This window comes from Drosophila miranda, chromosome XR, assembly GCF_003369915.1.
Source record: "Drosophila miranda strain MSH22 chromosome XR, D.miranda_PacBio2.1, whole genome shotgun sequence".
In the NCBI taxonomy this organism is placed as follows: Eukaryota; Metazoa; Arthropoda; class Insecta; order Diptera; family Drosophilidae; genus Drosophila; species Drosophila miranda.
In genome coordinates, this window is record NC_046674.1 from 22,944,324 (window position 1) to 22,967,304 (window position 22,981).

Here is a 22,981-nt window from a genome sequence, read left to right on the forward strand (position 1 = left end):
GATATCAATTGTCAAGCCATAAAAGGAGCCATCTGAGCCGATCCGCCGCCGCCGCCACCGCTGCCGTCGCTCAAGGACATCGAGCAAGGACACCATTCAGTTGTCTCGCTATTTGGCGTTTGCCTAACGATTTTGCACATCACAAATATGGTTAGGCCTGGCCCGGGCCATTGCCTATAGCCGATTGCCAAGGCTGCTGCTGCAACGTGGAGTCGTCACCATTGCAATCCCCCTCCCTGTCGTCGCCGTCGTCGTCGTCGTCGTCCTCCGCGTCCGTCTCGCCAGTGCCATCGCCCCTGCATCTGCAGCGACGGCTCACGTTCTGCGGCTCGCTGTCGCGGTACAGCTGCGGCGCCCTGCAACTGGTGCAGAACCTCAAGTGAGTGGATGGGAGTCGAGTGGTGGCTTCTTGGCAGCCTCCGGAGGTTACTCAATGTCAGCCAACTACTTGTGGACGGACACGAGTGCTTGCACCTGCCCCCCACGACACTTGTCTGCCATAAATTGTGCACAGAATTCCGCATATTGTAAATGGGAAATCAATTAGTTCGCAGTCGGAATTGTCATCGGCAGGGAAAACAACTTACAGATTGATTAAATAATGAGCTGGATTTAACAGATATAGACAGACGGACAGACATAGTACTCGAATGGACGGACAGACGGACAAACAGACAGAGATTTTATGGAGCTTAACCCACTAATGACTGGTGTTTGAATTCCAATTTGGCCAATGGCATTGCAGGAAAGTCGCACAGAGTGTGGGCGATATCATCGTACAATTGGACGTGTTCGTGGAGCAGCAGGAATGCGACGAGGCCCAGAGCCTGCAGGCCCCCGACGGCATCAATCTGAGCTCGCATCTTGATGTCTTCTACGCGATACTGCGACAGGTGAGTGCAGGCCCAAGTGTCCGAATGGCTGCGCCCTTCTGCGCATTACGTATACGCAGAGTGGTCCCCCCACACAGCAATTTCGGTGCTGTGCCAGGCTATATCGAGCGGGTGTTCAAGGGGGCCAGTTCAAGGGCGGCACCAGTTTATTTACTCTGTTTTTGCTTTTTCCACTTGCCATTTGGCCCTTACAGGTGGCTGATACGCCTCAGGAAGGACCATTCCTCAGTATCCTGCAGCACCTGCTGCGCATCGACTCCAAGGAGCAGCTCAGCGACATCATCTGGGACACCACCGAGCGCCTGGTGCACCGGGCCACGCTGCTCGAGAGCCACGAGGATGCAGTGCGCCTGCTGCGCACGCCCAGCAGCCAGAAGTTCTCCTGCCAGAGCTGTCGCGGCAGCGATGCCAGCAGTCCCACCCGGAAGCCCTCACAGCCAGTGGTGGCCGCCAAACCACCACCCCCTCCGCCACCGCCGGCCCCAGGAAAAGGCAATGCCCTGGTCCCGCCGCCCCCTCCTCCACCCATGCTGAATGGCAGTGCTCTGCCTCCGCCGCCGCCTCCGCCCGCGATGCAGCTGTCCGCCCGCCCACGCACGCCGGACCCCAGCGGGACGGCGGGGCCGGGCGAGCCGAGTGCCGCAGCGGTGCTGCTGCCGCAGCAGGACACGCCGGCGCCCAAGTCCAAGATGAAGACCATCAACTGGGGCAAGATTCCGCACAACAAGGTGCTGGGCAAGCCGAACATCTGGAGCATCGTGGCCAGCAACCACCAGGACAGCCCCATGAAGGACATCGACTGGAACGAGATGGAGGGCCTCTTCTGCCTGCAGTCCACCAGTGCGCAGGGCTCGCCCAAGCTGGGGCGCGAGAGCAGCAATCCCTCATCGTCCTCCAACGGCTGCGACACCCTGGACCGCAAGTCCAAGAAGGAGTGCACGGAGATCACCCTGCTGGACGGCAAACGGAGCCTTAACGTGAACATCTTCCTCAAGCAGTTCCGCACCAGCAACGACGACATCATCCAGCTGATACGGCAGGGCGTCCACGAGGAGATCGGGGCCGAGAGGCTGCGGGGCCTGCTCAAGATCATGCCCGAGGTGGACGAGCTGGACATGCTGAAGGGCTTCAATGGCGACAAGGCGCGTCTGGGCAACGCGGAGAAGTTTCTCCTGCGGCTCCTTGAGGTGCCAAAGTAAGTGTTCGTGGGGGTCCAGCATCCTGAGTCTCATTTCATCCGTCTGTTCCCACAGCTACAAACTGCGGATCGAGAGCATGCTGCTCAAGGAGGAGTTCGCCGCCAATGTGTCGTACCTGGAGCCCTGCATCAACGCCATGCTCTACGCTGGCGACGACCTGCTGAACAACAAGACCCTGCAGGAGGTCCTCTACATGGTCGTGGTGGCCGGCAACTTCCTCAACTCCGGCGGCTATGCGGGCAATGCCGCGGGCGTGAAACTCTCCTCCCTGCAGAAGCTCACCGACATCCGGGCCAACAAGCCAGGCATGAATCTCATCCACTTTGTGGCCCTGCAGGCGGAGAAACGCAACCCGGAGCTGCTGAAGTTCACCGGACAGCTAAGCACCCTGGAGAATGCCAGCAAGTAAGTGACGGACGGAGACACCGTATGGCGAAACATATTTCATGGGATCCTTCCTTTCAGAACCACCTCTGAGCAGATCAACAACGAAATCAACACGCTCGATGGCCGCATCAGGCGGATCACTCGGCAGATCGAACAGCCCGCCACGGACACGGACATTAAGCAGCAAATGGCGGAGTTCCTGCAGGCCGCCGAGTCGGAGCTGGCTGTGCTGCAGTCGGGCATGAAGCAGGTGGAGGCCATGCGGCTGAAGCTGGCCGAGTTCTTCTGCGACGATGCGGCCACCTTTCGACTGGAGGAGTGCTTCAAGATCTTCCAGAGTTTCTGTGATAAGTTCCGGCAGGCGGTCAAGGAGAACGAAAGGCGCCAGCAGCAGGAGCAGCAGGCGACGCTGCGCAGGAAGCAGCGCGAGGAGCAATTGGCCAGGAGAGCCAGGCAGAGTAAGTGTCCTCCTCCCTTCCTCTGGGAAACTGACTGACGAATATCATTCACGTTTCAGTGGGTCAGGCTGGGACGCCCGTGTCCGACTCGGAGCACTCGTTTCTGGGCGATGCCCTGTTTGATCCGCGCGCCAGCCCAGCGCTGAGCAGACGGCACCTCGGCTCCGGGGAGATCAGCAATGGTTTCATTCGCCTGGAGCCGGACGGCGCCTCGCCGGACATCACGCCCAATGGCAGCCTGAGGCGTCGCCGCAGTCGCGTCTTGGCCGAGGAAGATGACCTCATGGAGTTCTTGCGCAGCTCCACGGGACCCCACGACGGTCACATCAGTCGCGAGCGCAAGGCAGCCGCCTACGGCAGTCTGGACCGCTCCTGGGCCCGTCGCGCCCGTTCCGGCAGCTCCAGTCGCAAGCGTCCCGATCTGCTCAACATTGATTTTGGCCTAGACCGGGAGCGTGCCAGTTCGCCGGCTCCCCTGCTCCAACAGCAGCAGCAGCTGCCATCCCCGTTGGCCAGTGGTGCCGTCACGCCCACAACATCAGCCAACACTCCCACAGGCAGTGGGCCACCGATTGGCCAGCCACCGCAGGCAGTGCACGAGGATGCGAAACCGAGGTAAGTAACTCAAGAGGTGAACCCCAGGCGATAGACTTTGTAGTATAGCCTCTAAAAAGAGAGGGAATTTTGTGAGCAGCGGCAAGGGCAGCGGCTCTACTTTTGTACCCGGTAACTGCCGCATGCTCTCTCTCTCTCTCTTTGTCGCTCTCTCTCTCTCTCTCTGAGTTTGTGGGAGACTGGGGGGAGAGTGAAAGAACGACAGTAGTTTATCTGTTTCCATTTTGGCTCTACTGGTTTTTATTCCCATATATCCGTCTCTCTCTCTTTCACTTCTCACATACACCAACACCAGTCGAGTCGTTATATGGGGCGTTAAATGGTTTTAGATTTTATTACTTTATAAAGTAAAAAGGCCCTGTAATATTTAATCGTGTAATTGTGTTCCATTTCAAGAATATCCCGTGAATGGCGCCAGAAGATCGAAACGTGGCTGCAGTCCAACGAAAACGACGAGAAACAGAACGAGGAGTACAAGCGGAAGCGTCGTCTGGTCAACGCCAACCGGCGGTCGCTCGAAAACGATACAGGTAAGTCCCTGCAGAGCAGCCACGCCCATAGATCCGTCGATACATCATCCACTATGTCCATTATTCGCGCAGAAAACGAACGAAAACTGGACCCATTGCCGGAGGAGAAGATCATGCCGACAACGACGCCAACGAACATGCCGACCACTAACCCAACTAACAGACAGGACCAGGAGTCCAAGTACCAGCGCGTCTACTCCGACTGGAAGCCATCGAAGACCCTGGAGCAGACGGATGTGGTGGGCCACCTTCAGGCCATAGCCGATGCCAGTAGCACGGCGGAGGCTGCACAGCACTCCAACACTGCCGAAGGACTGCGCCAGTACCGCCGGCAGCGATCGCAGGAGCAGAGCCCCGGAGTACTGCACTCGATTGCCGAGGAGGATCGCCGCAAGACGCTCATCCAGAAGCTGGGCGACCGTGACGGCAGACGACCCGCGGGCCTCGACCCGCAGCCGACTGAGGCGGCCAAGAAGGCTGAGGACCAGCTGGCCCCCAAATCACCAAAGCCCAAGCAAGACGACACCTTTGCCAGTCTACTCAATCACCACAAGAGCCACAACGAGGTGCAGTGTGGGGCGGGCTCCTCCAAGGAGGTCGATGCCGACAACATCGAGACGCCGCCGGCTAGCCGTCGTGTGATAGCCACGCCCACGACCACAGTGGTGACGGTGAGCATGACGGACAAGCCCAAAGCTGTGCCCGAGGAGAAGATCAGCATTGTCGTGGGGGCTGCAGAGCACGATGCTCCCGGCCACTTTGACCGCCATGCACTGGGACGACGCACGCGTCGTTACAAGCGGCCTACGGACTATAGCAGTGGCAACGAGGAGCCCAAGCCGGAACTGAAACCGTCCACGGGCAAGCAGGAGGCACAGCAACCGGAAAAGGCCAAGCAGAAGGAGCGAACGATTACCAAACTGGAGAAAGTGGGTCGCCACATCAGCTCCATCAACCAGGAAGATGTCCGCGAGGCCATACGCAACCTAAAATCACCCACGGGAACGCCCGAACGACCCTGGAGTCCACCACGCGAGATTACGCCCACAAAGCTGAAGATCTCCGCCAGCGGACACCACGAGCTCAACGACGAGGGCTTCGAGGAGACGCAGAGCCTCGTCTCCGACACCCCATCCCACGGCAAGGGCGAGAGCACCAACTCGTCGTGCAACGAGGCCAACGATGCCCCCAGCCGGACACGCCCGCTCCAGAAGCAGAAGCCCACCACGACCAGCATCACTCAGATGGGCAGCCGCCTGGCAGATCGACTGCAGGTGGCACGCCTCAGAGGCACCTCCACAGCCTCCTCCAGTGCGTCACAAGCTGCAACCAAGTCACAAAACCAAATGCCAGCCACCAGTGCTGGCCAGATCAAGCGCAGCATCTCCGCCAGTCGACCCATGCGCATGCCCAATGGCAATCCACTGCCCAGTGCCACGCCCATTCGCTCAGCATCCACGGTCCGACGATCGCCGCAGGAGCAGCAGGTCCTCTCCGGCGTGGAGCGCAGCAGCTCCCGCAACAGTCTGCGCTCCTCGCGGTCCTCCATCAACAGCGGAGCCTCCACCCAAACCGTGGTGAGACGCCTGCCAGCCGTCCAGCGAGCAGGAGCCACTGTCTCCGTGGACTCGTCCCCCAGCAAGCGGCCGCTGGCTGCTCAGAACACCCGCCCAACGCCAGGACGCGGGGTGCCAGCAAGTCGCAGCAGCAGCAGTGGCTCCAGTGTGGGACCCAGTGTCATTCTAGTGCGTAGCAAGGTCAGCGCCACCCCCAGGACCACCACGGTCTCCATTAGCCCATCCCTGGGAGGCAGCACCAGTTTCAAGGAGAACCAATCGGGGGCTTCGGCCTCCCATCCCCAGTCCCTGTCGCAGTCCAGGATCAGTGCTGCCCGAAGCGCAATGCTCGTGAAGAACGTGTTGAACCAGCAGGCGGCCAAGGCCAGTCCGCAGCAGCGCAGCTCGAGCACCAGTCGCTCTGTGAGCAGCTTCATGCGTCCCACGGCCAGCAGTGCCACCAAGAGGCAGAAATGAGCTGGTGATGGGTAGGGGGTCCATCGTCCAAGTTAACGTCCCAAACGCCATGACAAAGATAAGTTACAAAAGCAACCGCAAATGCATCTACTCTAAGCCGTCCAAGCGAACGACAACAAGCAACAATCTCGAATTTCCGGGCAGGATCCGTCCTGCACACACACACACACACACACAAAAACAAAATAAACACGCACTCGTTGCACGTCCGATAATTGTTACAGTTGCAAGCGATATTTTGAGATGTTATACAAAAATCTAGTGTCTACCCAATGATTCCCCCGCACATTCCAAAACATACTCCAATTCCAATCGACAGTCCAGCAGACGAAGGAGGCCGCGTCCGACCTCCAACCTGCTAAAAGACACATCTTTCAAATTCTTAAATATATTTGAGCACAAAAAAAAAGAGACAAAATACTAGCATGTAAAACTACTCAACTAAACCTAAGATTAAGTAAACAGAAAAAAGTTTAAAAAAATGTTAAACTCGTATTTTCCATATTTAACATGTAGTTCTAGACATTATTCGATTATACATGTGTAGGAAACATATTTTTTTTATAGAAGCGCGTTATTTACAAAGTGTAGTTGAAGAAACCAAATCATGAAAATGACAATTACAAATCTTGAAATAAAAGAGGAATAAGCTTTAAACTGCATAATAAATAAAATACCATAGCATTAATTTGAACTAAAATGTCAGAAAGCCGCACGACCATCGCTCTATCCATTCTATGCGGTTTGTTCCAGTGACACGAGCAGCTCTCGTTGCAGCTGCTCCTGGTGTACGGTGGGATGATGCACGTAGTTCTCCTTATCGAACCACTCTTTGTGGTTCTCCAAGTAACTGAAAACAACACAGGCATTTTAATTAGGGTTCAAAAACATGGCAGGGATCTGGGAATTACTTGATGAATGAGTCCAGATGTGGTAGCAGATCCTCTAGCTTTTGATTTGGAATGGGCGAGATATTCAAGTACTCGGGCACTTTAACTACGGATACAGATACAAATAAAGGTATGAGGTCTCCAGACACAGCATTCAGTTTCAGTTTACAATCAAAACTTACTCATCAGTCGTGCTAGATGGGGAGCGCCAAACACCATCGACTTCTCCGGCATAGATTCCGCTGAGAGCAGACGCCACTTGAAGGTTTCGCGCAGAAAACCACGCATCTCCATGGGCAGCTTGTCGGCAGCCGTGTACGGACATGTCCGCGGATCATAGGAGTTGGCCGTATTCTTGCCACTCGACTTTGCGATGTAGAGAAGACACCTTTGAAACTGTTTTTCGTACTCTAATCCGTTGATAATTTGGCTTCCGTAGTTGTTTATTGGGACAGGTGCACTAGCCCCTCCTTGGGTTCCTTCCATTGAGATGAGCTCTGTGTCGCAGTTTGGGTTGATGAAGTCATAGGAGCTGTTTAGCTTCACGCTGACGTTCTTTAAGTTGTCGTCCGTGAGATAGTTGTAAGCGTATTCCTTCTCCTCCTTGTAGAGCAGATGATCCTCGACATGGAACTCGAAGTAAATTCGCAGTCCATCGACGACTTCTTTCAGCATGCAGACGCTGCAAATGTTGCACAATTATTTAACCATTTATTTTATGGACTCTCTGCCGCTACTCACTTGGACATGACCCGATCATACTCCCGCTCCATGCGGGCATTCCGACTCTGAGTATTCCTCTTGCTGTCTTGCTTGATTCCAATAGCCAGCTCCACGGCCCGCTGCTTCACAAAGTTCTCCAAGATGCAGATAATGGGCATACGGGCAGGCATTGCATGCTGCTTTCCCAGCTTTACAATCATGTTGTAGTCGTACTCCATGTACTCTCTCAGACGCTCGCTGATGCGCAACATTACACGATCCTCTTGGACAACATATTTCTCCACTTCTACCGTTTCTTTCTTGGCTGGCTTTTTCACTGTAGAATGACCACGCGTGTTCCTCATTTTCAGCTCCTCGGCACCGATACTCTTTTCCGGTTTGCGGCCTCCACTGTTTTCCCGCGAACGGTTCCCGGCAGCGGGTTGAGTGCCGTTTGTAGGCGGCACCTCTGGTTCCTTCTGTCCCTGGATGGTGTCCAAGGCTGGTTCCTGATCCTCGCTGTTGCCTCCCACGCGAGTCAAGCGCTTCTTCTTGCTGGGAGGCTGAGAGGGCGTGCCCTTGTACGAGTATCCTCCACTTCTGAAAGTGAAAAAGCCGGTAATAACACTTCGCACACAAATACACAGCCCACCGGTTGGGGGGACGGGACTTACATCTGTAATTGTGCGGCCTCTGCCAGTTCACGCTGAAGATTACGATTCTCCTCCGTGTCTTTCAGCAGACAACTAGCACGCACAGCTCGATCATAGGACGGCCGCCAGCCCTGGAAGTGGATCTTGTAGTCGTAGTACCTCAGGCCATGTTCATCTCTGCGCTCTACAACAGTCAAAACCTGCGAAAAATTCGGTGCTATATTCAGTGAAAAATCGAAGTGCGCGAATGCGTCGCTGCCTGACGTTTATTTGACGTTTGCTGTGGTGGTGTGTGTCTGTGTGTGTATGCGCGTGGGCATGTTTGTTGTGTATTTTTACCTTGCTGTTGTATAGAACCCTCGCCTTCGATTTATCCGGCTCGTAGCACAGGACCTTTTCGCCCTTGTGGAAAACCTGTACCTCGTCCTCTTTTGCCGTCATTACTTTAAAATAAACCTAAACAAATCACTTATAATTATTAAAAAATGCTGCTGCGGCGATTGCTTCAGTGTCACCGCGGACTTATCGATAAAAAATACCGTCCGACCTTCACAAATATACCGAAACATACCGTCTCATTTAAAAAATATACCGTAAATATACTGACGAGTTAAGCTCGATTATAAATATTCCTCGTTTTTGATATTCCGTCAAATATTACTAGCTATATAGAACATTTAGCCATTCCATCATAATTTTATACGATTGATGAATCAATTTTCTACTTGACTGGCTTGATTTAAATACTTTCTTTTGTTGGATTTAGTCTAAAAAAGGTTTTAGCGAAAATGGTCAAACAAAAAAAGGTTTTAGCGAAATAGGTCAAAACAAAAAAGCGAAAGAGGATAGTCGTTCATATTGTTCAATTTGTATACTCCCTTGAATAATTCTGGCTATTTTTTAGTCCTTGCTTTTATTGTATTTTGGCTAAAACAAGGCTTAAATAAAATAGTTCAACAAAAAAACAGTCGCAATGTTGCTGGTATTTAAAGACATGATGCGTGTATAGGCCTTTGTACACCCTATTTTGTTAATTTTATATGAAGATAAAACTTAATTTATAAAGACCTTTTCTCAAATTGATATATTTTAGACATATTCATGTATATTATTAATATCTTGTATAAATTTATCTCGATCCTGATACCTATGGAGCCTGGGATAACAAACATTTTCTCACCTCCATCATATCCTTTTCCCTAGGGTATGACAATTAATGTTGCCGGTAATCATTGCTGTCAACCGGTTATGACGACTAATTCTTGGTTATTCTTTCTTTCGTCGAGTATTCCCAGCTATATAGATCTCTCATTTTTGCCCAGATAATTTTATATGATTGCTGAATCAATTTTGATCAGGATTAACTACTTTTAAGTACTTGCATGTTTTTTATTTTGACAAAAACACAATTTCAACAAAAATGTTCAATAGTCGCAGGTTGTGACGTCAATGTTGCTGGTATTTGCAGACTCATTTCTTGTCAACCAGAGTGTGTTCACCTCTATACCCTATTTCGTGAATATTATATTAAGATACTGTTTTCAAAGCTGCTTTCAAACGTAATTAGTAAAGACCTTGTCGTAGATTGCTTTTTTAAGGCCTATTCATGCATTCGCATGTATATAAATCCTGATCCCTATACCAATTCTTGGTCTCTGTAAAAAAAACCACTAATTGCAAAATATCGTTTAAAATAGAGACTATCTAGTTTCTGCATTAATTAGAGCATAGGATGACATATATTTTCTCAGTTCTATAACATCCATTTCCCCCGGGTATGTGTGCATGGAATTAGCAACATGTTTGTGTATGGAATGGGACTCATTTGTTGTGAACCGGTTATTGCCAAATCGAATATATCAAGCTATATAGATGCCCACTTAGCTTTATCCCATAGATGAATACATTTTCTACAAGATAACTACTTTTAACTACCTTTATGTATTTTATTTTGACTAAAATACGGGTTTCAAGTAAATGCTGCCGCAACAGTGTGTATGGAATGAGACTCATTGCTGTCAATCGGGTAAAAGAGGTCCTTACCCGATTCAAGTTCGGTTATCGATACTATCGACTGGTTACGAGTGGTGCGCGCGAAATCTAACTTTTTTGAATGTGAGCGACAAGGATTTAAATGTTGTCAACCGGGCCATTACCGATTCAACAAATACGACGATTCCCTCAATTTTGATCTTCCGTCGAATATCAGCTATATAGCACATTTAGCCATGCCCACATAATTTTATACAATAATTGAATCAATTTTCTACTTGACTGGCCTATTTTAACTACTTGTTTTTATTGGATCTTGTCTGAAAAGAAGTTTTAGCGAAATAGGTCACACAAAAAAACGAAAGAGGATAGTCGTTCATATTGTTCAATTTCTTTATTCCGTTGAATAATGCTGGCTAACTAAAACTCTTAGTTCTGCCCACATCATTTTAGGCCATTCTTTAAGATTAGCTAGTTTTTAGTCCTTGCTTTTATTGTATTTATTGTAAAAAAAGGTTTAAACGAAAAAGTTCAACAAAAAAAGAGTCGCTATATTGCGTGTAAGCCGTAGTATAGGCCTTTGTATATCGTATTTTGTTAATTTTATATGAAAGTATAAATATATATATGAAGATAAAACCACTAAAACTGGCAACTCTGGCTTCGACTTCTCAGAGATATCGATAATTCGATAGGAATTTCAAATGTACTGGCGCCGTTGCTAAGGCGCAGAAAACCAAAACAAAACTCCTTGGAGCAATTATTAAATCATCTGTTAATTTTCACACTGCCACGTAAAGTATTTTCTGCAACTGATCAAAGTTATGGCTGGTGGCGCTCCAAATTGGCTTCATGTGGAAACGGAGGATGAAAGTCCGCGTCTGACAACTTTGTCAAGTTGCATGGCGCTCAGCGACGTCCAGTGCGATGGCTATATCCGACTACTGGCAGCCGACATTTCGCTGGAGGACGAGGCGCACGAGCCGAGCGCCACCCTTAAGGTATTTCGAGGACTAAAACTGAAGCAGGAGCAGCCACTTCCGGGCATACCGACTGCCATTGAGAGCCTTTACATCGACGAAACAGAGCCAAAGACGCCGGGTGCGTATGTCATAACATCCTAAAGTGGTGGCCCTGTTCTCATCCCCTCATCCCCTCATCCCCTGGCACAGTCATTGCTGTGGCCATTGCCGAGTCCGTGCTGTTCTACCGACACCTGAAGCCCTATTTCAAGTACACCATTCCCGCCCTCGATTCCGATGATCTGGAGCTGGAGGTCTGGCGCAAGCTGCCCGTCGTTAAGGCCGACACCCACGACGCCCTGCTGGAGTCGCTCAAGGGCATCGACCACGCCAAACTCTCGAGGAAATCTCAGCGCCTGCTGCAACTGACTGAGGCCGAACGTGCTGTGAGTCTTCCCCATTTGGACGTCGATTTTCTCAACCAATATCATCACGAATTGTCTCTCAGCCATTCATTAACACGCATAGGGACTCGCCTGTGGGGCGGGTGGGCAGCATAGTAATCATGTGCTGCATAAAACGCGTCTCCAGCGATGCCAATCCCCCTTCCCACCTAGTGCTGGCCACGGACACTGGCCACATATTCATACTGGAGCCCCAGGGCTTCAACCTGGTGTACAAGGGGCGGACCTGCAGCTTTCAGACGGCTGTTCCCAGCTTGCTCTCCGTCCAGGGCACCTATGAAACGGACTTTTGCATTGTGGTGGCTACCCGGAACGGCGGTGTCTATCTGCTGCGAAAGTCCAACAGCGAGGGACAGGAGATCTTCAAGCTGAGCACACCGCTGACGGGTCTGCTGCTGCTGCCCATTGATCAAACGATACTTGCCTCGACCATGGACAACCGCTACCAGTGCTACTCGAAGCGGGGCAAGCTGCTTTACCAGGTGCACCTGGACTCCTTGCCGGTCTGCATCCTGCCACTGACCATGACACATCTGGGCATCACTCTGGTGGCCGTTGCTCTGAAGGGAGGCGCCGTCAAGTTTTTTCTCCAGCGGTATCTGGTGGACGAGTTCGTCCTGGAGGAGACGGTGGATGCCATGCTGTACGGGCGCATGGGCATGGAGGATCACGTGCTGACCCTAGTTACGCAGTCGGGCCAGATGATTGTCAAGATATTGCGCCGCGTTTCGCGCTTCGAGCCTAAAGCGGAGGCCTTGGCAGGCAGACGGTTGGGGCTTAGTGACCAAAAACTCACTGATGGCTCCACGATATTGGATAAGCCCAAAAAGAGCTCCATATTTGTGGAGCAGGCGGCCCGTGAAAAGCAGCAGGCGAAAGGTGAGCGTGGCTCGCAACTTGTCTCTCGTTTCATCAACTTCTCTTCCTCTCAGCAACCTATGGCAGCTTTCAGGTGGAGCTCTGGCGGCTGCGGCACACGGCAGCCCGTGCCACCATCGACGCTATCAACTCGTCGGAGAGCACGATATCCGGCGATCTGACCCATGCTCCCGTCAAGCTTTCGGCGGAGGTTTGCGGCAGTGGGCCTGCCTTTCGACTCTACCTCACCGTGCAGAACCTTTCGACGTTCAAGATGGCCTCCAATCTGATGATTCTGCTCCACGCGGATCGACGCCACTACACCATACAACAGACCCTGGCCAGGCTGCCGAGTGTTTTGCCGGGCATCCCCTTGCGCGTTGACTTCGAAGTGGTGGCTTTGCTGGATCCTCTGGACAAACTCCCACCCGCCAGCCTCACCCTGGACAACTCCCTCATCCGCGTCATGCTAATGAAGGCTGGCCAGGCCAAGCCCCTCATTGCCGCCGCCGTGACCATGCCCCAGTCGGAGGCAGCCTTCTAAGGGGCGCACAATGGAAGTCTACTGTCTTTGATTTTTGTGGTAAGATTTCGAGTTTATTTTATCCTGTCAGATTAATCCCAAAACGTGGCGTTTAGGCGTACTTGGGAGCGTACTTTTGGTAGACCTTGATGTAAGCCTCCTTGGCAGCCTCCTTGGACAGACCCTTCTGCGAGTTCCAGGACTCGTACATGGCCTTCTTCTTGAGATCCAGAAGGCCGGGCTTCTCAATGTTCACATCGCCAACGGTGGCCTGCTTGAAGAGACCGTAGAACTCCAGGAATTCAGAGTCGCTAGGCTTCTTGGAGAAGTTCTTGGCTAATTCGGCGGCTTCCTCAAAACTGACCATGTTGCTTGGGTTATTGGTGATACTAAATGATGACTGTAGTCCCCTCGCATCTGACTTTTATAGCTCCCTTTGAGCGACTGGGATTAGGAAATTTAATTAATTTGGATATGGCATTAGTCAAATGTGTATCTTCTATCTTCTATGACTCCCCTATAATCGTTTAATTAATATTTTGGAAAACTTTAAAAGCCGATAGTACTATCTCCAATGTTGGCCGCATTATAATTATTATCACTAATATTAGTGACTTCGGCCTGATTGGCAGCCCCTGACTCACAAGAATCACCCACAGTAACGAGTGGTAGCCCGATTTCTGGCTATAGTTTGTGCGTGTTACCCCAGCCCCTCTCATAGGGCCGTCTAGTCGTATCAATCAAGCAGATAACGTATGCCTGTGGGCATGCATATATACCTGATACATCGCTGATTCAATTTTTTTGGCAAGTGCAAGAGCAAGAGCATACTTGTCAGCTCTGATAAGCCGCTCCCCGCAGCTGACTAATTATATACTTTGACGGGAATTCAGCGCACTTCGCCAACCCCCAAAATACAATCGTACATGGGGAGCCTTTTATGATAAGCCCAAGTGGGAACTACTATTGCAGCTGGGACTCCGATAAGATTACCGAAAAGCATGAGCTATGTTTGCCAATATATAACAGTGTCCGTGGGACGATCCTCACAGTTTGTTTTTGTTTCCCACAACCACAACAATTTTACAACATGCTGACCGTAAGTTTTCCTACATTTCCATAGAAATGCATTTTAATTTATGCTTCTCCCTTTGAATAGTTTGAGGAGATCGTTGAGAAGGCCAAGTCCCTGAAGAACCCCCCAACCAAGGCGGATTTCCTGGAGTTCTATGGCTACTACAAGCAGGCCACCGTCGGCGACTGCAACATCGAGGAGCCCGAGGATGAGGAGAAGAAGGCTCGCTACAACGCCTGGAAGAGCAAGGCTGGTCTGACCATCGACGATGCCAAGGCATACTATATCGAGGTTTACAAGAAGTACGCTGCCCAATCCGAATAAGCTGTGCATTTTTGTATACGTAGCTGTAGACCTATTATTTTTTGTGACCTTTTCTACTGAGTTTCCCCTTCTATTGGATGCATCTGAATTATTGTTGAAGAGTTATGTATTTATTGTAATGTCATTTTGGAATAAACCAAACAAACGCCCATGCATTTAAAATAGATAATGTGTTTGAATCATTCCGTAACTTTCCGCTTACGTCTCCAAATACGATCATATGACCAACTCCAATCTTATCATATAATGGGTATGCTTTATCAGGTGGGTGGCCATCATAAAACTCTCGCTTAAGTTCTAGGAAGAAGTCCAGCGAATATGGAAATCAAAAATCTTAGATTACCGGATGGTTCCCAAGATAATCATGCGATACTTTATATGCACATGGAACGACAATCAATTTACTTATGGATGAAAAATTTTGGTTCGGTATAATGATATTAGCAAATACATACCCTTAATGCATATTCCAGAGTCTTTGTTTTAGGACCCTCAAGGTCTGGCCATATTAATTGCCAATAAAAAACGCTATAGTCAGTGAAAAAAATATAATAATAATTAGAATATAAGGCAAAAACGTGAAAATTTAGTAAAATATAGAAAAAAATTCCACTGCTTGATAATTAATTTTTCTATATAAAGCAATATTCTGATATGAATACATACAATCTAATATAGTATGTATGTAGGTACATACATATATGCATCTTTTAGTCACTGCTTACTCATTTCTGATTCATGGCAATCAATATAACACAATCAATCGCATTACAAACTAAAGGTTAGGGAAGTGCAACAGTACAATTGAATGGATGTTTAGAATCTACCCTCCAATGATATTATCCTAAGAATGTATTCGCCTAAAAAATGGAATAATTAAAGTGAAATTGTTTTTTGAATACGTCGCGTGGCTTTCAATCATCAGTAAGCAGAAATCAATGCCTAAAGAAAAAGTTTATTAAACTACATACATATATATATCATACGTACATATGTACATATGTATGTATATAAAAATCGAGTGAAAAATATATGGAATTTCATCAATTGAGATGATTTGACTCGAATTTTGTTTTTTTTTTGTGTTTGTGTTTGCAAGGAGAAGGTTATTAGGGAAGAAAACTTTGGAATAACGAGCCCGTGCTCTCGAAAATTGTCATAGTCGGAGATCAGTTCCAAACTCGCGATATTATCCTCAATAAATCAATTTAGTTATCCTCATTTCTTGTCCCTGCAACCACAATGTACGCCACAGCGAAAATACAGCAAGTGTTATATACATATACACCACATTTACCCAGACCGACCACGTAATCGCTCACTCGGCGATTCGACAAGTTTCCCACGAAATATTACGAGAAGGGGCACAAATGCCTCCCACACGGTGAACATATGTACATAGTTATCAAATGAGACCCTTTTGATCCACCACCTCCAGACATTCATACGGAACGACCTTTTGGCAAATAAATTATACTTTTGGGGCTTTGGACAGAATTCGTTTTTGTGTAGTATTAATTTTGGTTTGGAATTAGTTTTTGTATAGAATTCATTTTCCTGTAGAGTTCATGTATAATTCATTCCATTCGCGACAACACCTTTGTGTAGTTGCCAAGTAGCAGAATTAATTCCATAGGACAGTTTTGTCCTTAGGCTTAAACATTTTTTTTTAAAGTAACCAATCTAATAGAAAATTAATTAATTTATGACCTAATAATCGACAGCTGAAAACTACATGCTGTTCCGGCGCTTATTTTCACGACAGTATGTACATATGTATGTATACATATATTCTATATCTGCACTGCAATCTTTGTTAATAAAAAATATATTTCAAAGGACGTAGAATGAACTATCCGTTATGTAAGTAGTGTCATGTCAAGCAAAGCAAATGGATGGATATTTTGTAGGAAAAGAGTTAATAACCTGCTAGACAGGTTTTTGTGATCAATAGAATCTCCTAAGAACCCTAATTGGGGTCTTACTAGTATTTCCGCAAGCGGTTAACTGATACCCTAAAAGAGTCCCGCAGTAAGGAACATCTTTGATCTTAGTCTGCCACTTCTTCTGCAGATTCTTTAACGGTTTATCCACAATCGGAAATTAGTTCAATAACTATCTTGCAGGTTTGTGTCATAGCTGCTTTTGAGACATTGACCAGGGGGACCAATTAAAGGTTTTAATCAACCCCATTATTGCTCGAATAAAGATAATAGGGATATTATGATAAAACAAACTTTGCCGAAAATGGTTGCTTCTTAGACATAAAGCTGTAAAGTTGTAAACGGGTTAATGACTTTCGTCGCTGACCTACAAAACGTACATCAGCTTTCACGACAAGTAATATATATTTCTTAGATCTTATAATCCATCAGATTACAGCTTGTATATATATATCAACTAACGTCATTAATTTATTTCCAATCGTAAAAACTTCTGAGTGCGGGACGAAAATTAGCGGGAGTGTCTAGCTACAGTGTTCCCTTGGTTTCAGAGACTTGGTCAGCCAGCCACTTTGCTGGTGTTATAAATGATAAGTGTATCCGGGGGCTATCTTCCATATCGCTACCTTTAATAATGTTAGGAGCAAAATTGGCGAAATAAAGATATCGATATCGGCAGGCCGGGTGAGGTAAACCCAGGGCTAATCAGCGAAATATGTCTTTATTTCACTTGGGTTTCCATTCGACTATTTGAACCTATAAAAGCTCGACTGTAAGGCCCCTAAGTACTCATTCGCCTTTCGCCATTTCAAGTGGTAAGCACTCAAGTCCTTATAGACCCAACAGCCAAATACTAACGCCGATTGAATTACTTGCAGCACTACTAGCAAAACCACAGAACTAACAACATGGTGTCCGTAAGTAAATAAATCATTGATAAATATTACAAGATTCGGTTGATAAGTTATGGATCTCGATGTTTAAACAGTTCGAAGAAGCCTCTGAACTCGCCAAGAAGTTCACCAAGAAGCCCACCGATGCCGAATTCCTGGAGTTCTACGGTCTCTTCAAGCAGGCCACCGTTGGCGATGTGAACATTGAGAAGCCCGGCGTTCTGGATCTCAAGAAGAAGGCCATGTACGAGGCCTGGAACTCACAGAAGGGTCTGTCCAAGGAGGCTGCCAAGGATGCTTACGTCAAGGTGTACGAGAAGTATGCTCCCAAGTACGCCTAAACCGGTTACCGGCCAATTCCCACTGCTGCAACTAACTAGTCGAGCAATAAAGATACCAGAGATATGAAAACAGTAATCTTCAAGCGTTGGCCCAGCTAGCGGCTTTTTATTGAAGCTTTCATGTACTGTTTCTGTAGTACATTGTAGTACTTTTGGCCAAAAGTTGCGATAGGAAAGCCGCTCGAACTTCGAACCTAACCCGATGGGTGGCATTGTTACGTGGCTTTGCTCTCGGGTCTTGCCTTGGTAGGTTTCCCAAATATATATCAGCAAATCGCTGCTGCTATCAGCAGGGCCGCCTGCACTATCACGATTGCCCAACCAACCCACTCGAGCAAAGCTGCCTGCAACACAGAGTTGAGTTCCACCCATAAAGCCCACTCAGAACACCGAACAGAACATTAGCAAAGCTCCAGAGAGTGTCTCTCTCTCTATCGCTATTTGGAAGAAAGCTTTGTGGCTTCAGGCCGATCGTGCGATGTGGAAATACTTAAATTGAAAGTCAAATCAAGATTGGAATTCAGACTGTGTTTAGTTCTGTAACGGCCGAGACATACAAGTAAGTCGAGAAAGTGATAGTGCCTGTAGCCTGGTGCCTGGTGCCTAATGCCTGGTGCCTGGGTATATCTATCAGTTTATGCAGGAAATCTTTAGTACCAACGCGTGACAAATATCGAACTCATTTAGATAGTAAGAACTGTGCGAATTCGGCCACCTGCGTGTGCCTTATGCAGATACACACGAGTAATATGTACGAAACGTACTGTGTACTGTGTACTGTGGCCCACGCCCGTCTCCATATTTGGATACATTTCGCTTGACTGGACTGAAAAGGCGGCTAACGGTTGCTTGGTCCATATTTCATAATTCTTGGCCAAGAGATAAATATGCGTGTCGTCTGCTTGTTGCTGCCTCCGCTTCCGCAGCATAAATTCAGGTGAAAGTTTGACTTGTCGGACCCCAAAGCATAGCCTCTACATACATAGTATATGAGCAGTGTTCTCCAAGATCGCCCGATGCGTGCCAAAGTTCGTTAAACATTTCGCCGGCCGTCAAACATTTTGCTCCAAACGGGTTTAGCGATCAATGATATAACAGCTATAATCCAATCCTATCGCAACAGCAACTAATTATATTTTCTTAAATCTTCCACACTTCTTGCAGATCAAATCTATACCAGAATGTCCCTCACCGAGGTAAGTACGCACTTCCTACGCTTGCCGATTTCTGATTGCTGATAGCTGATTGCTGCACGGTGCACTAGTTTCACTGTACAGCAGATACAGCGTGTCAGATAAGCCATTGCCTTATCACCTTCCCGATTGACTGTTAATCTATATACATATGTACCTACTCTTTATTTGCAGCAATTCAACGCCGCCGCCGAGAAGGTGAAGAATCTGACCAAGCGCCCCAGCGATGACGAGTTCCTGGAGCTGTACGCCCTCTTCAAGCAGGCCTCCGTTGGCGACAACAACACCAGCAAGCCGGGTCTCCTCGACCTGAAGGGCAAGGCCAAGTGGGAGGCCTGGAACAAGCAGAAGGGCAAGTCCACCGAGGCTGCCCAGAAGGAGTATGTCACCTTTGTGGAGGGTCTGGTGGCCAAGTATGCCTAGAGAGTCCCAACATCCAGGGCTACCTACCCATCACCATTGATCTTAACCAGAGAGAGACTTCAACCCTATGCAATATCTATGTTATTTACTCGTAGAATGCAAAATAAACTTTGTATGTTAATTTTGTACTTCTCTGGCTTTCCCCCTCTGTAGTCCCACTAGCAGGCCCCTTTCACCGTACTGCATTCGAAGGCCGGGCTTGACCTTGCCTCCCCTGTTTGAGGAGCAAACAAAAGGCTGTGCTGCACCCTGTACCGACTCAAGTAGCGTTTTGTTAGCAGAAAACTGTTAATGGATCCATGAGTATGTTTGCCGAAACGCACGGTTTTCAATGTCGACCGGAAGAATGGCGAATATATCTGCCGGTTAAGTATTGTTGTGGTTTGCTCTCAAACAGTATGGAGATGACCTTTAGTCACCCATTTGCGGCAGGGCAGAAAAAGTGAACTCCACTAAACGGCTGTTATTCTAAAAATTATATAAAACAAAGTTCGACTTTCAGCGATATCGGTTGCAACATTTCAGGTGCATCATCGGCAACATCCAAGCCGGCAACACTAGCAGTCGCACAGTGGTTGATTAGCTCATATTCTCGTAAAACTGTTGGCGGAAAGTTTAATAGGACAGATTATAAGGTTAAAATTATTTGATTATTGCATACATATGTACGTATACATTCATAGTACTAAAACGTATACAGAAATTTGTAATTTCCACAGATAAACAAGGGGGAACGTTGTGAGTTGCAGCCACGGCCGCGACTCTACATTTATACCCGATACTCAGTCAGTATGGCTCCTCTCCGCCAGAGGACGCACACATTGCATCACGAAGAGCAGGTGAGAGAGAGGCAGCAAAAGAGTGAGCACGTGGCGGTCTTACTTAGCAAAAGCGAATTGATTTGTTCCTTCTGGCTATATTAATAATCCTATCTGATCCAGATTCGGAAAACTGGTAGATAAGTTATTCTCTATAGTTATGCGTCTTAAGTTTTCTCGTATCTTTAAACCTGTGGATGCCACAGAATTTCGTAATTTTTAGAGGTGGAAGGGCTCAAATTTTGAAATACACTGGTAGCAGTGCGTAGCAGTCTGGATGGAACATTTTGATTTGCTCTACCTCTTATAGTCTCTGAGATCTAGACGCTCATCGGGACGGACAAACAGACATGGCTATATCAATTGGCTATGGATAATACATAAAGTGTGGTGGAAGGGCATGTGTCTAACAGCCAGATGGAAGCAATTCCGACCCCATAAAGCATTAATAGTCTTGATCAGCATCAATAGCCGAGTCGATATAGCCATGTTTGTCTGTCCGTCTATTCGTTCCGATGAGCGCCTAGATATCAGAGACTATATCCAAATTGTATCCAGACTTCTGTAATATCACACTATTACACGTTATCATTATTTACTCTTCCGTTTCCGTTTTTATTGTTAAAGCCCAAATTATAAAATCCATTTAAGGGGCTAAGCTTTCCCGCGCGCCTATTCATTCTCTCTCTCTCTCTCTATATGTATATATATCTTTCTCACTCTTAATCGTGCAGTGTGCGCCCCCTGTCGGCTGGAAGCGAGATATTGCGGCTGGAGTTGGCGTGAGAAATGAAAGAGAGAGAGACAGATGTAACGGAATACAAAACAGTATATCCCTATAATATTCGAGTATCAGGTAGTCCATGGAGGGTCTGTACGAACTATGGCAGACAGGAAGCTTTTCGTGACATCCCCCAGACTTATGCCATAAAATGCCGCTAGCGACACTGTGAATACATCTCTCGTTTAGGCCCCGAGATCGTCCAGCAACAAGAGGTTGTAGGCCACAATTTAACGCTAAACAAGCGTCAAGACGTTTAACCAGGAAAGATTTTCGTTTTGCTACCGGTTTACTCCCGCTGGCTCGAATTCATATACCCTTAAGAGCGCAACAAGAAGAGCAAGAATAATTATTCTAAGGCTTATAATAACCCTAATCAAACCCACACCGGAGAAGGCTCGTTTTACAAGAATGTAATCAAAATTCTGATGACGTTTGGTAAGAATCGATCACTTTTATTATGACTGAAAGCAGGACCTCTATTCCATTCCTTTTATCCACTGCAGTGCTCCTGGACCTGGTCTGCCTGCCATTCATATTATTTTACGGCATAGAGTCTGGGTATGTGATAAAAGAAGATAAAAACATTTTTATTTTTAAATTTGTATTTTATGAAACTTAATCATTATTATAAGCCTTCACATTGCAACTATAAAAGCTGCGGCTCTCCTTGTATACCCGATACAGTATGTACATATATGTAAAAATTTATTTTTTGGTTAGTGGGGGAGGGTGAATATATTCGCGATCTCTCTAATTTTGAGAGTGGCAAAAAACATATAAGGAAAGAGAGAGGAAGGAACCACGACTAGCTAGTTAGAGCCTAATTCTTGCATTTCGGTTTACCCTTTTTAACCTAATGACCTATTTGATTCGAATTTCAGAATATTTTATTTCTTTCAATTTTGTATCCCGCCACATCTTTCTATCCCTTTCTCTCTTCTCTCACCAACTTATAGCTATATTAATCCGGCCTTCCATGCTGATCAAGAATATATCTACTTTATGGGGTCGGAAACTCTTCCTTCTGGGTGTCGCACACATCCACTTTCACCACAAACCGAATATACCCCTATACTCTTCGAGTACCGGGTATAAAAAATCTTTGTGCTGGCTAGCAACATGAGTCCAAGCACTCGGGCTGTGCAACAGGTGAAGCCGAAGCAGAACAGAATCCGAGCAACATAAACCAACAACAAGGCTTGGTTTTTTGTTTATGAATGAAAGGCGAAAAGCAAAACGGCGATAAATTTGTGTAGGCAAAAAGAGAAATAAGCTAACCAAGAAGGATCGACGATATGATGCCCTGTATACATATGTGTGCACATGTAGTGTTTCGCTGGGATACGAATAGAATTAGAAACTCAATATGTATACATATGATCCATTGTGTTTTATTAAAATTAAATTAGGCGCATGAAACGTTAGGTTTGCTAGAAATCAACTGCATATATCTCCAGCGGACCAGCACGGATCAGGGCCATTACAAGTTTTATTGTAAAAATGATTATATAATCTGCCCACTCGTCCTACATCGTTAAGCACACCTGACTCGTACAGGTGACTCCCTCAATTCCCACTAAAACGTAAGATATACATATGTACCTATACCTAGTCTCATAGTAAATAAGTCATTAGAATCATTCTCATGTATTTATCTTATTGTTGATCTACAGCCGCCTTTCCATAAACCCAATATACCACTCGCTACCCATTGCAGCAAAGGTATCAACGCGTCAGGAGACGATAAAGGTGAACAGAAATGGTGAGCGACGGAGAAAGAGAGAGAGATAAAGAGCGCAGAGAGCGGGGCGATCATGATATATCAATAAATGGTACGGTCATTCCGCTCTTTGAGGGACTTAAGCTGCTCAATTGTAAGTGTCGACTGCTTGTATAAGCAATTATGTCCCTCAAGAAGAAACCACTCCCTGAGTGTTCCTTACCCTACATAAATAGTTATACCATAGGCGATCGTGCAAAACAAACAAGAGAGAAGCGGCCGGAAGAGCAGATATATGGCCAGATCGG

General features: G+C 47.3%; 7 protein-coding genes across 7 annotated transcripts in view; 5 read left to right on the plus strand and 2 right to left on the minus strand.

Annotated features, from left to right (window-relative positions):
* LOC108152794 (FH2 domain-containing protein 1) overlaps window positions 1-6,766 on the plus strand; it is a 27,393-nt gene extending 20,627 nt beyond the window's left edge. The window contains exons 5-11 of the mRNA XM_017282376.2: window positions 746-893; window positions 1,088-2,088; window positions 2,147-2,497; window positions 2,558-2,937; window positions 2,997-3,552; window positions 3,949-4,082; window positions 4,155-6,766. Of these exons, the coding sequence (XP_017137865.1) occupies window positions 746-893; window positions 1,088-2,088; window positions 2,147-2,497; window positions 2,558-2,937; window positions 2,997-3,552; window positions 3,949-4,082; window positions 4,155-6,115 (4,531 nt within the window). The 3' untranslated portion in view covers window positions 6,116-6,766. The remainder of the gene's footprint in view (window positions 1-745; window positions 894-1,087; window positions 2,089-2,146; window positions 2,498-2,557; window positions 2,938-2,996; window positions 3,553-3,948; window positions 4,083-4,154) is intronic.
* LOC108152795 (protein male-specific lethal-3) lies at window positions 6,488-8,896 on the minus strand. The gene is made up of 6 exons (XM_017282377.2): window positions 8,700-8,896; window positions 8,382-8,560; window positions 7,747-8,307; window positions 7,188-7,687; window positions 7,027-7,111; window positions 6,488-6,965 (listed from the first exon to the last, which is right to left on the minus strand). Exons 1-6 carry the CDS (start codon window positions 8,799-8,801, stop codon window positions 6,851-6,853), a joined length of 1,542 nt encoding a protein of 513 aa, XP_017137866.1. The 5' UTR covers window positions 8,802-8,896; the 3' UTR covers window positions 6,488-6,850.
* Window positions 8,897-11,173: 2,277 nt separating this feature from the next.
* LOC108153650 (Bardet-Biedl syndrome 1 protein homolog) lies at window positions 11,174-13,188 on the plus strand. Its single transcript, XM_017283756.2, has 4 exons — window positions 11,174-11,453; window positions 11,525-11,760; window positions 11,823-12,657; window positions 12,711-13,188. The coding sequence occupies exons 1-4, from the start codon at window positions 11,177-11,179 to the stop codon at window positions 13,178-13,180; spliced, it is 1,818 nt and encodes a 605-aa protein (XP_017139245.1). The 5' UTR covers window positions 11,174-11,176; the 3' UTR covers window positions 13,181-13,188.
* A 23-nt stretch (window positions 13,189-13,211) lies between these two features.
* Window positions 13,212-13,572, minus strand: LOC108153652 (acyl-CoA-binding protein homolog). The gene has a single exon (XM_017283758.2). The coding sequence runs from the start codon at window positions 13,524-13,526 to the stop codon at window positions 13,272-13,274; it is 255 nt and encodes an 84-aa protein (XP_017139247.1). The 5' UTR covers window positions 13,527-13,572; the 3' UTR covers window positions 13,212-13,271.
* A 577-nt stretch (window positions 13,573-14,149) lies between these two features.
* LOC108153651 (acyl-CoA-binding protein) lies at window positions 14,150-14,722 on the plus strand. The gene is made up of 2 exons (XM_017283757.2): window positions 14,150-14,258; window positions 14,319-14,722. Exons 1-2 carry the CDS (start codon window positions 14,250-14,252, stop codon window positions 14,556-14,558), a joined length of 249 nt encoding a protein of 82 aa, XP_017139246.1. The 5' UTR covers window positions 14,150-14,249; the 3' UTR covers window positions 14,559-14,722.
* Window positions 14,723-17,251: 2,529 nt separating this feature from the next.
* Window positions 17,252-17,811, plus strand: LOC108150766 (acyl-CoA-binding protein-like). Its single transcript, XM_017279060.2, has 3 exons — window positions 17,252-17,316; window positions 17,380-17,418; window positions 17,490-17,811. The coding sequence occupies exons 2-3, from the start codon at window positions 17,410-17,412 to the stop codon at window positions 17,733-17,735; spliced, it is 255 nt and encodes an 84-aa protein (XP_017134549.1). The 5' UTR covers window positions 17,252-17,316; window positions 17,380-17,409; the 3' UTR covers window positions 17,736-17,811.
* Window positions 17,812-18,220: 409 nt separating this feature from the next.
* On the plus strand, window positions 18,221-19,419 carry LOC108152087 (acyl-CoA-binding protein homolog). Its single transcript, XM_017281127.2, has 3 exons — window positions 18,221-18,294; window positions 18,900-18,931; window positions 19,103-19,419. The coding sequence occupies exons 2-3, from the start codon at window positions 18,917-18,919 to the stop codon at window positions 19,349-19,351; spliced, it is 264 nt and encodes an 87-aa protein (XP_017136616.1). The 5' UTR covers window positions 18,221-18,294; window positions 18,900-18,916; the 3' UTR covers window positions 19,352-19,419.
* The last annotated feature ends 3,562 nt before the right edge of the window (window positions 19,420-22,981 follow it).

Excerpts from the sequence above, each read along its gene's own strand:
- LOC108152795 (XM_017282377.2), bottom strand. The coding sequence starts at position 8,801 with ATGACGGCAAAAGAGGACGAGGTACAGGTTTTCCACAAGGGCGAAAAG. Across the intron at positions 7,112-7,187 it reads CCATCTAGCACGACTGATGA|TTAAAGTGCCCGAGTACTTG; the intron begins GTAAGTTTTGAT and ends CTGTATCCGTAG. Across the intron at positions 6,966-7,026 it reads CATCTGGACTCATTCATCAA|TTACTTGGAGAACCACAAAG; the intron begins GTAATTCCCAGA and ends TGTTGTTTTCAG.
- LOC108153650 (XM_017283756.2), top strand. The coding sequence starts at position 11,177 with ATGGCTGGTGGCGCTCCAAATTGGCTTCATGTGGAAACGGAGGATGAA. Across the intron at positions 11,761-11,822 it reads TGACTGAGGCCGAACGTGCT|CCATTCATTAACACGCATAG; the intron begins GTGAGTCTTCCC and ends ATTGTCTCTCAG. Across the intron at positions 12,658-12,710 it reads TGAAAAGCAGCAGGCGAAAG|CAACCTATGGCAGCTTTCAG; the intron begins GTGAGCGTGGCT and ends TCTTCCTCTCAG.
- LOC108153652 (XM_017283758.2), bottom strand. The coding sequence starts at position 13,526 with ATGGTCAGTTTTGAGGAAGCCGCCGAATTAGCCAAGAACTTCTCCAAG.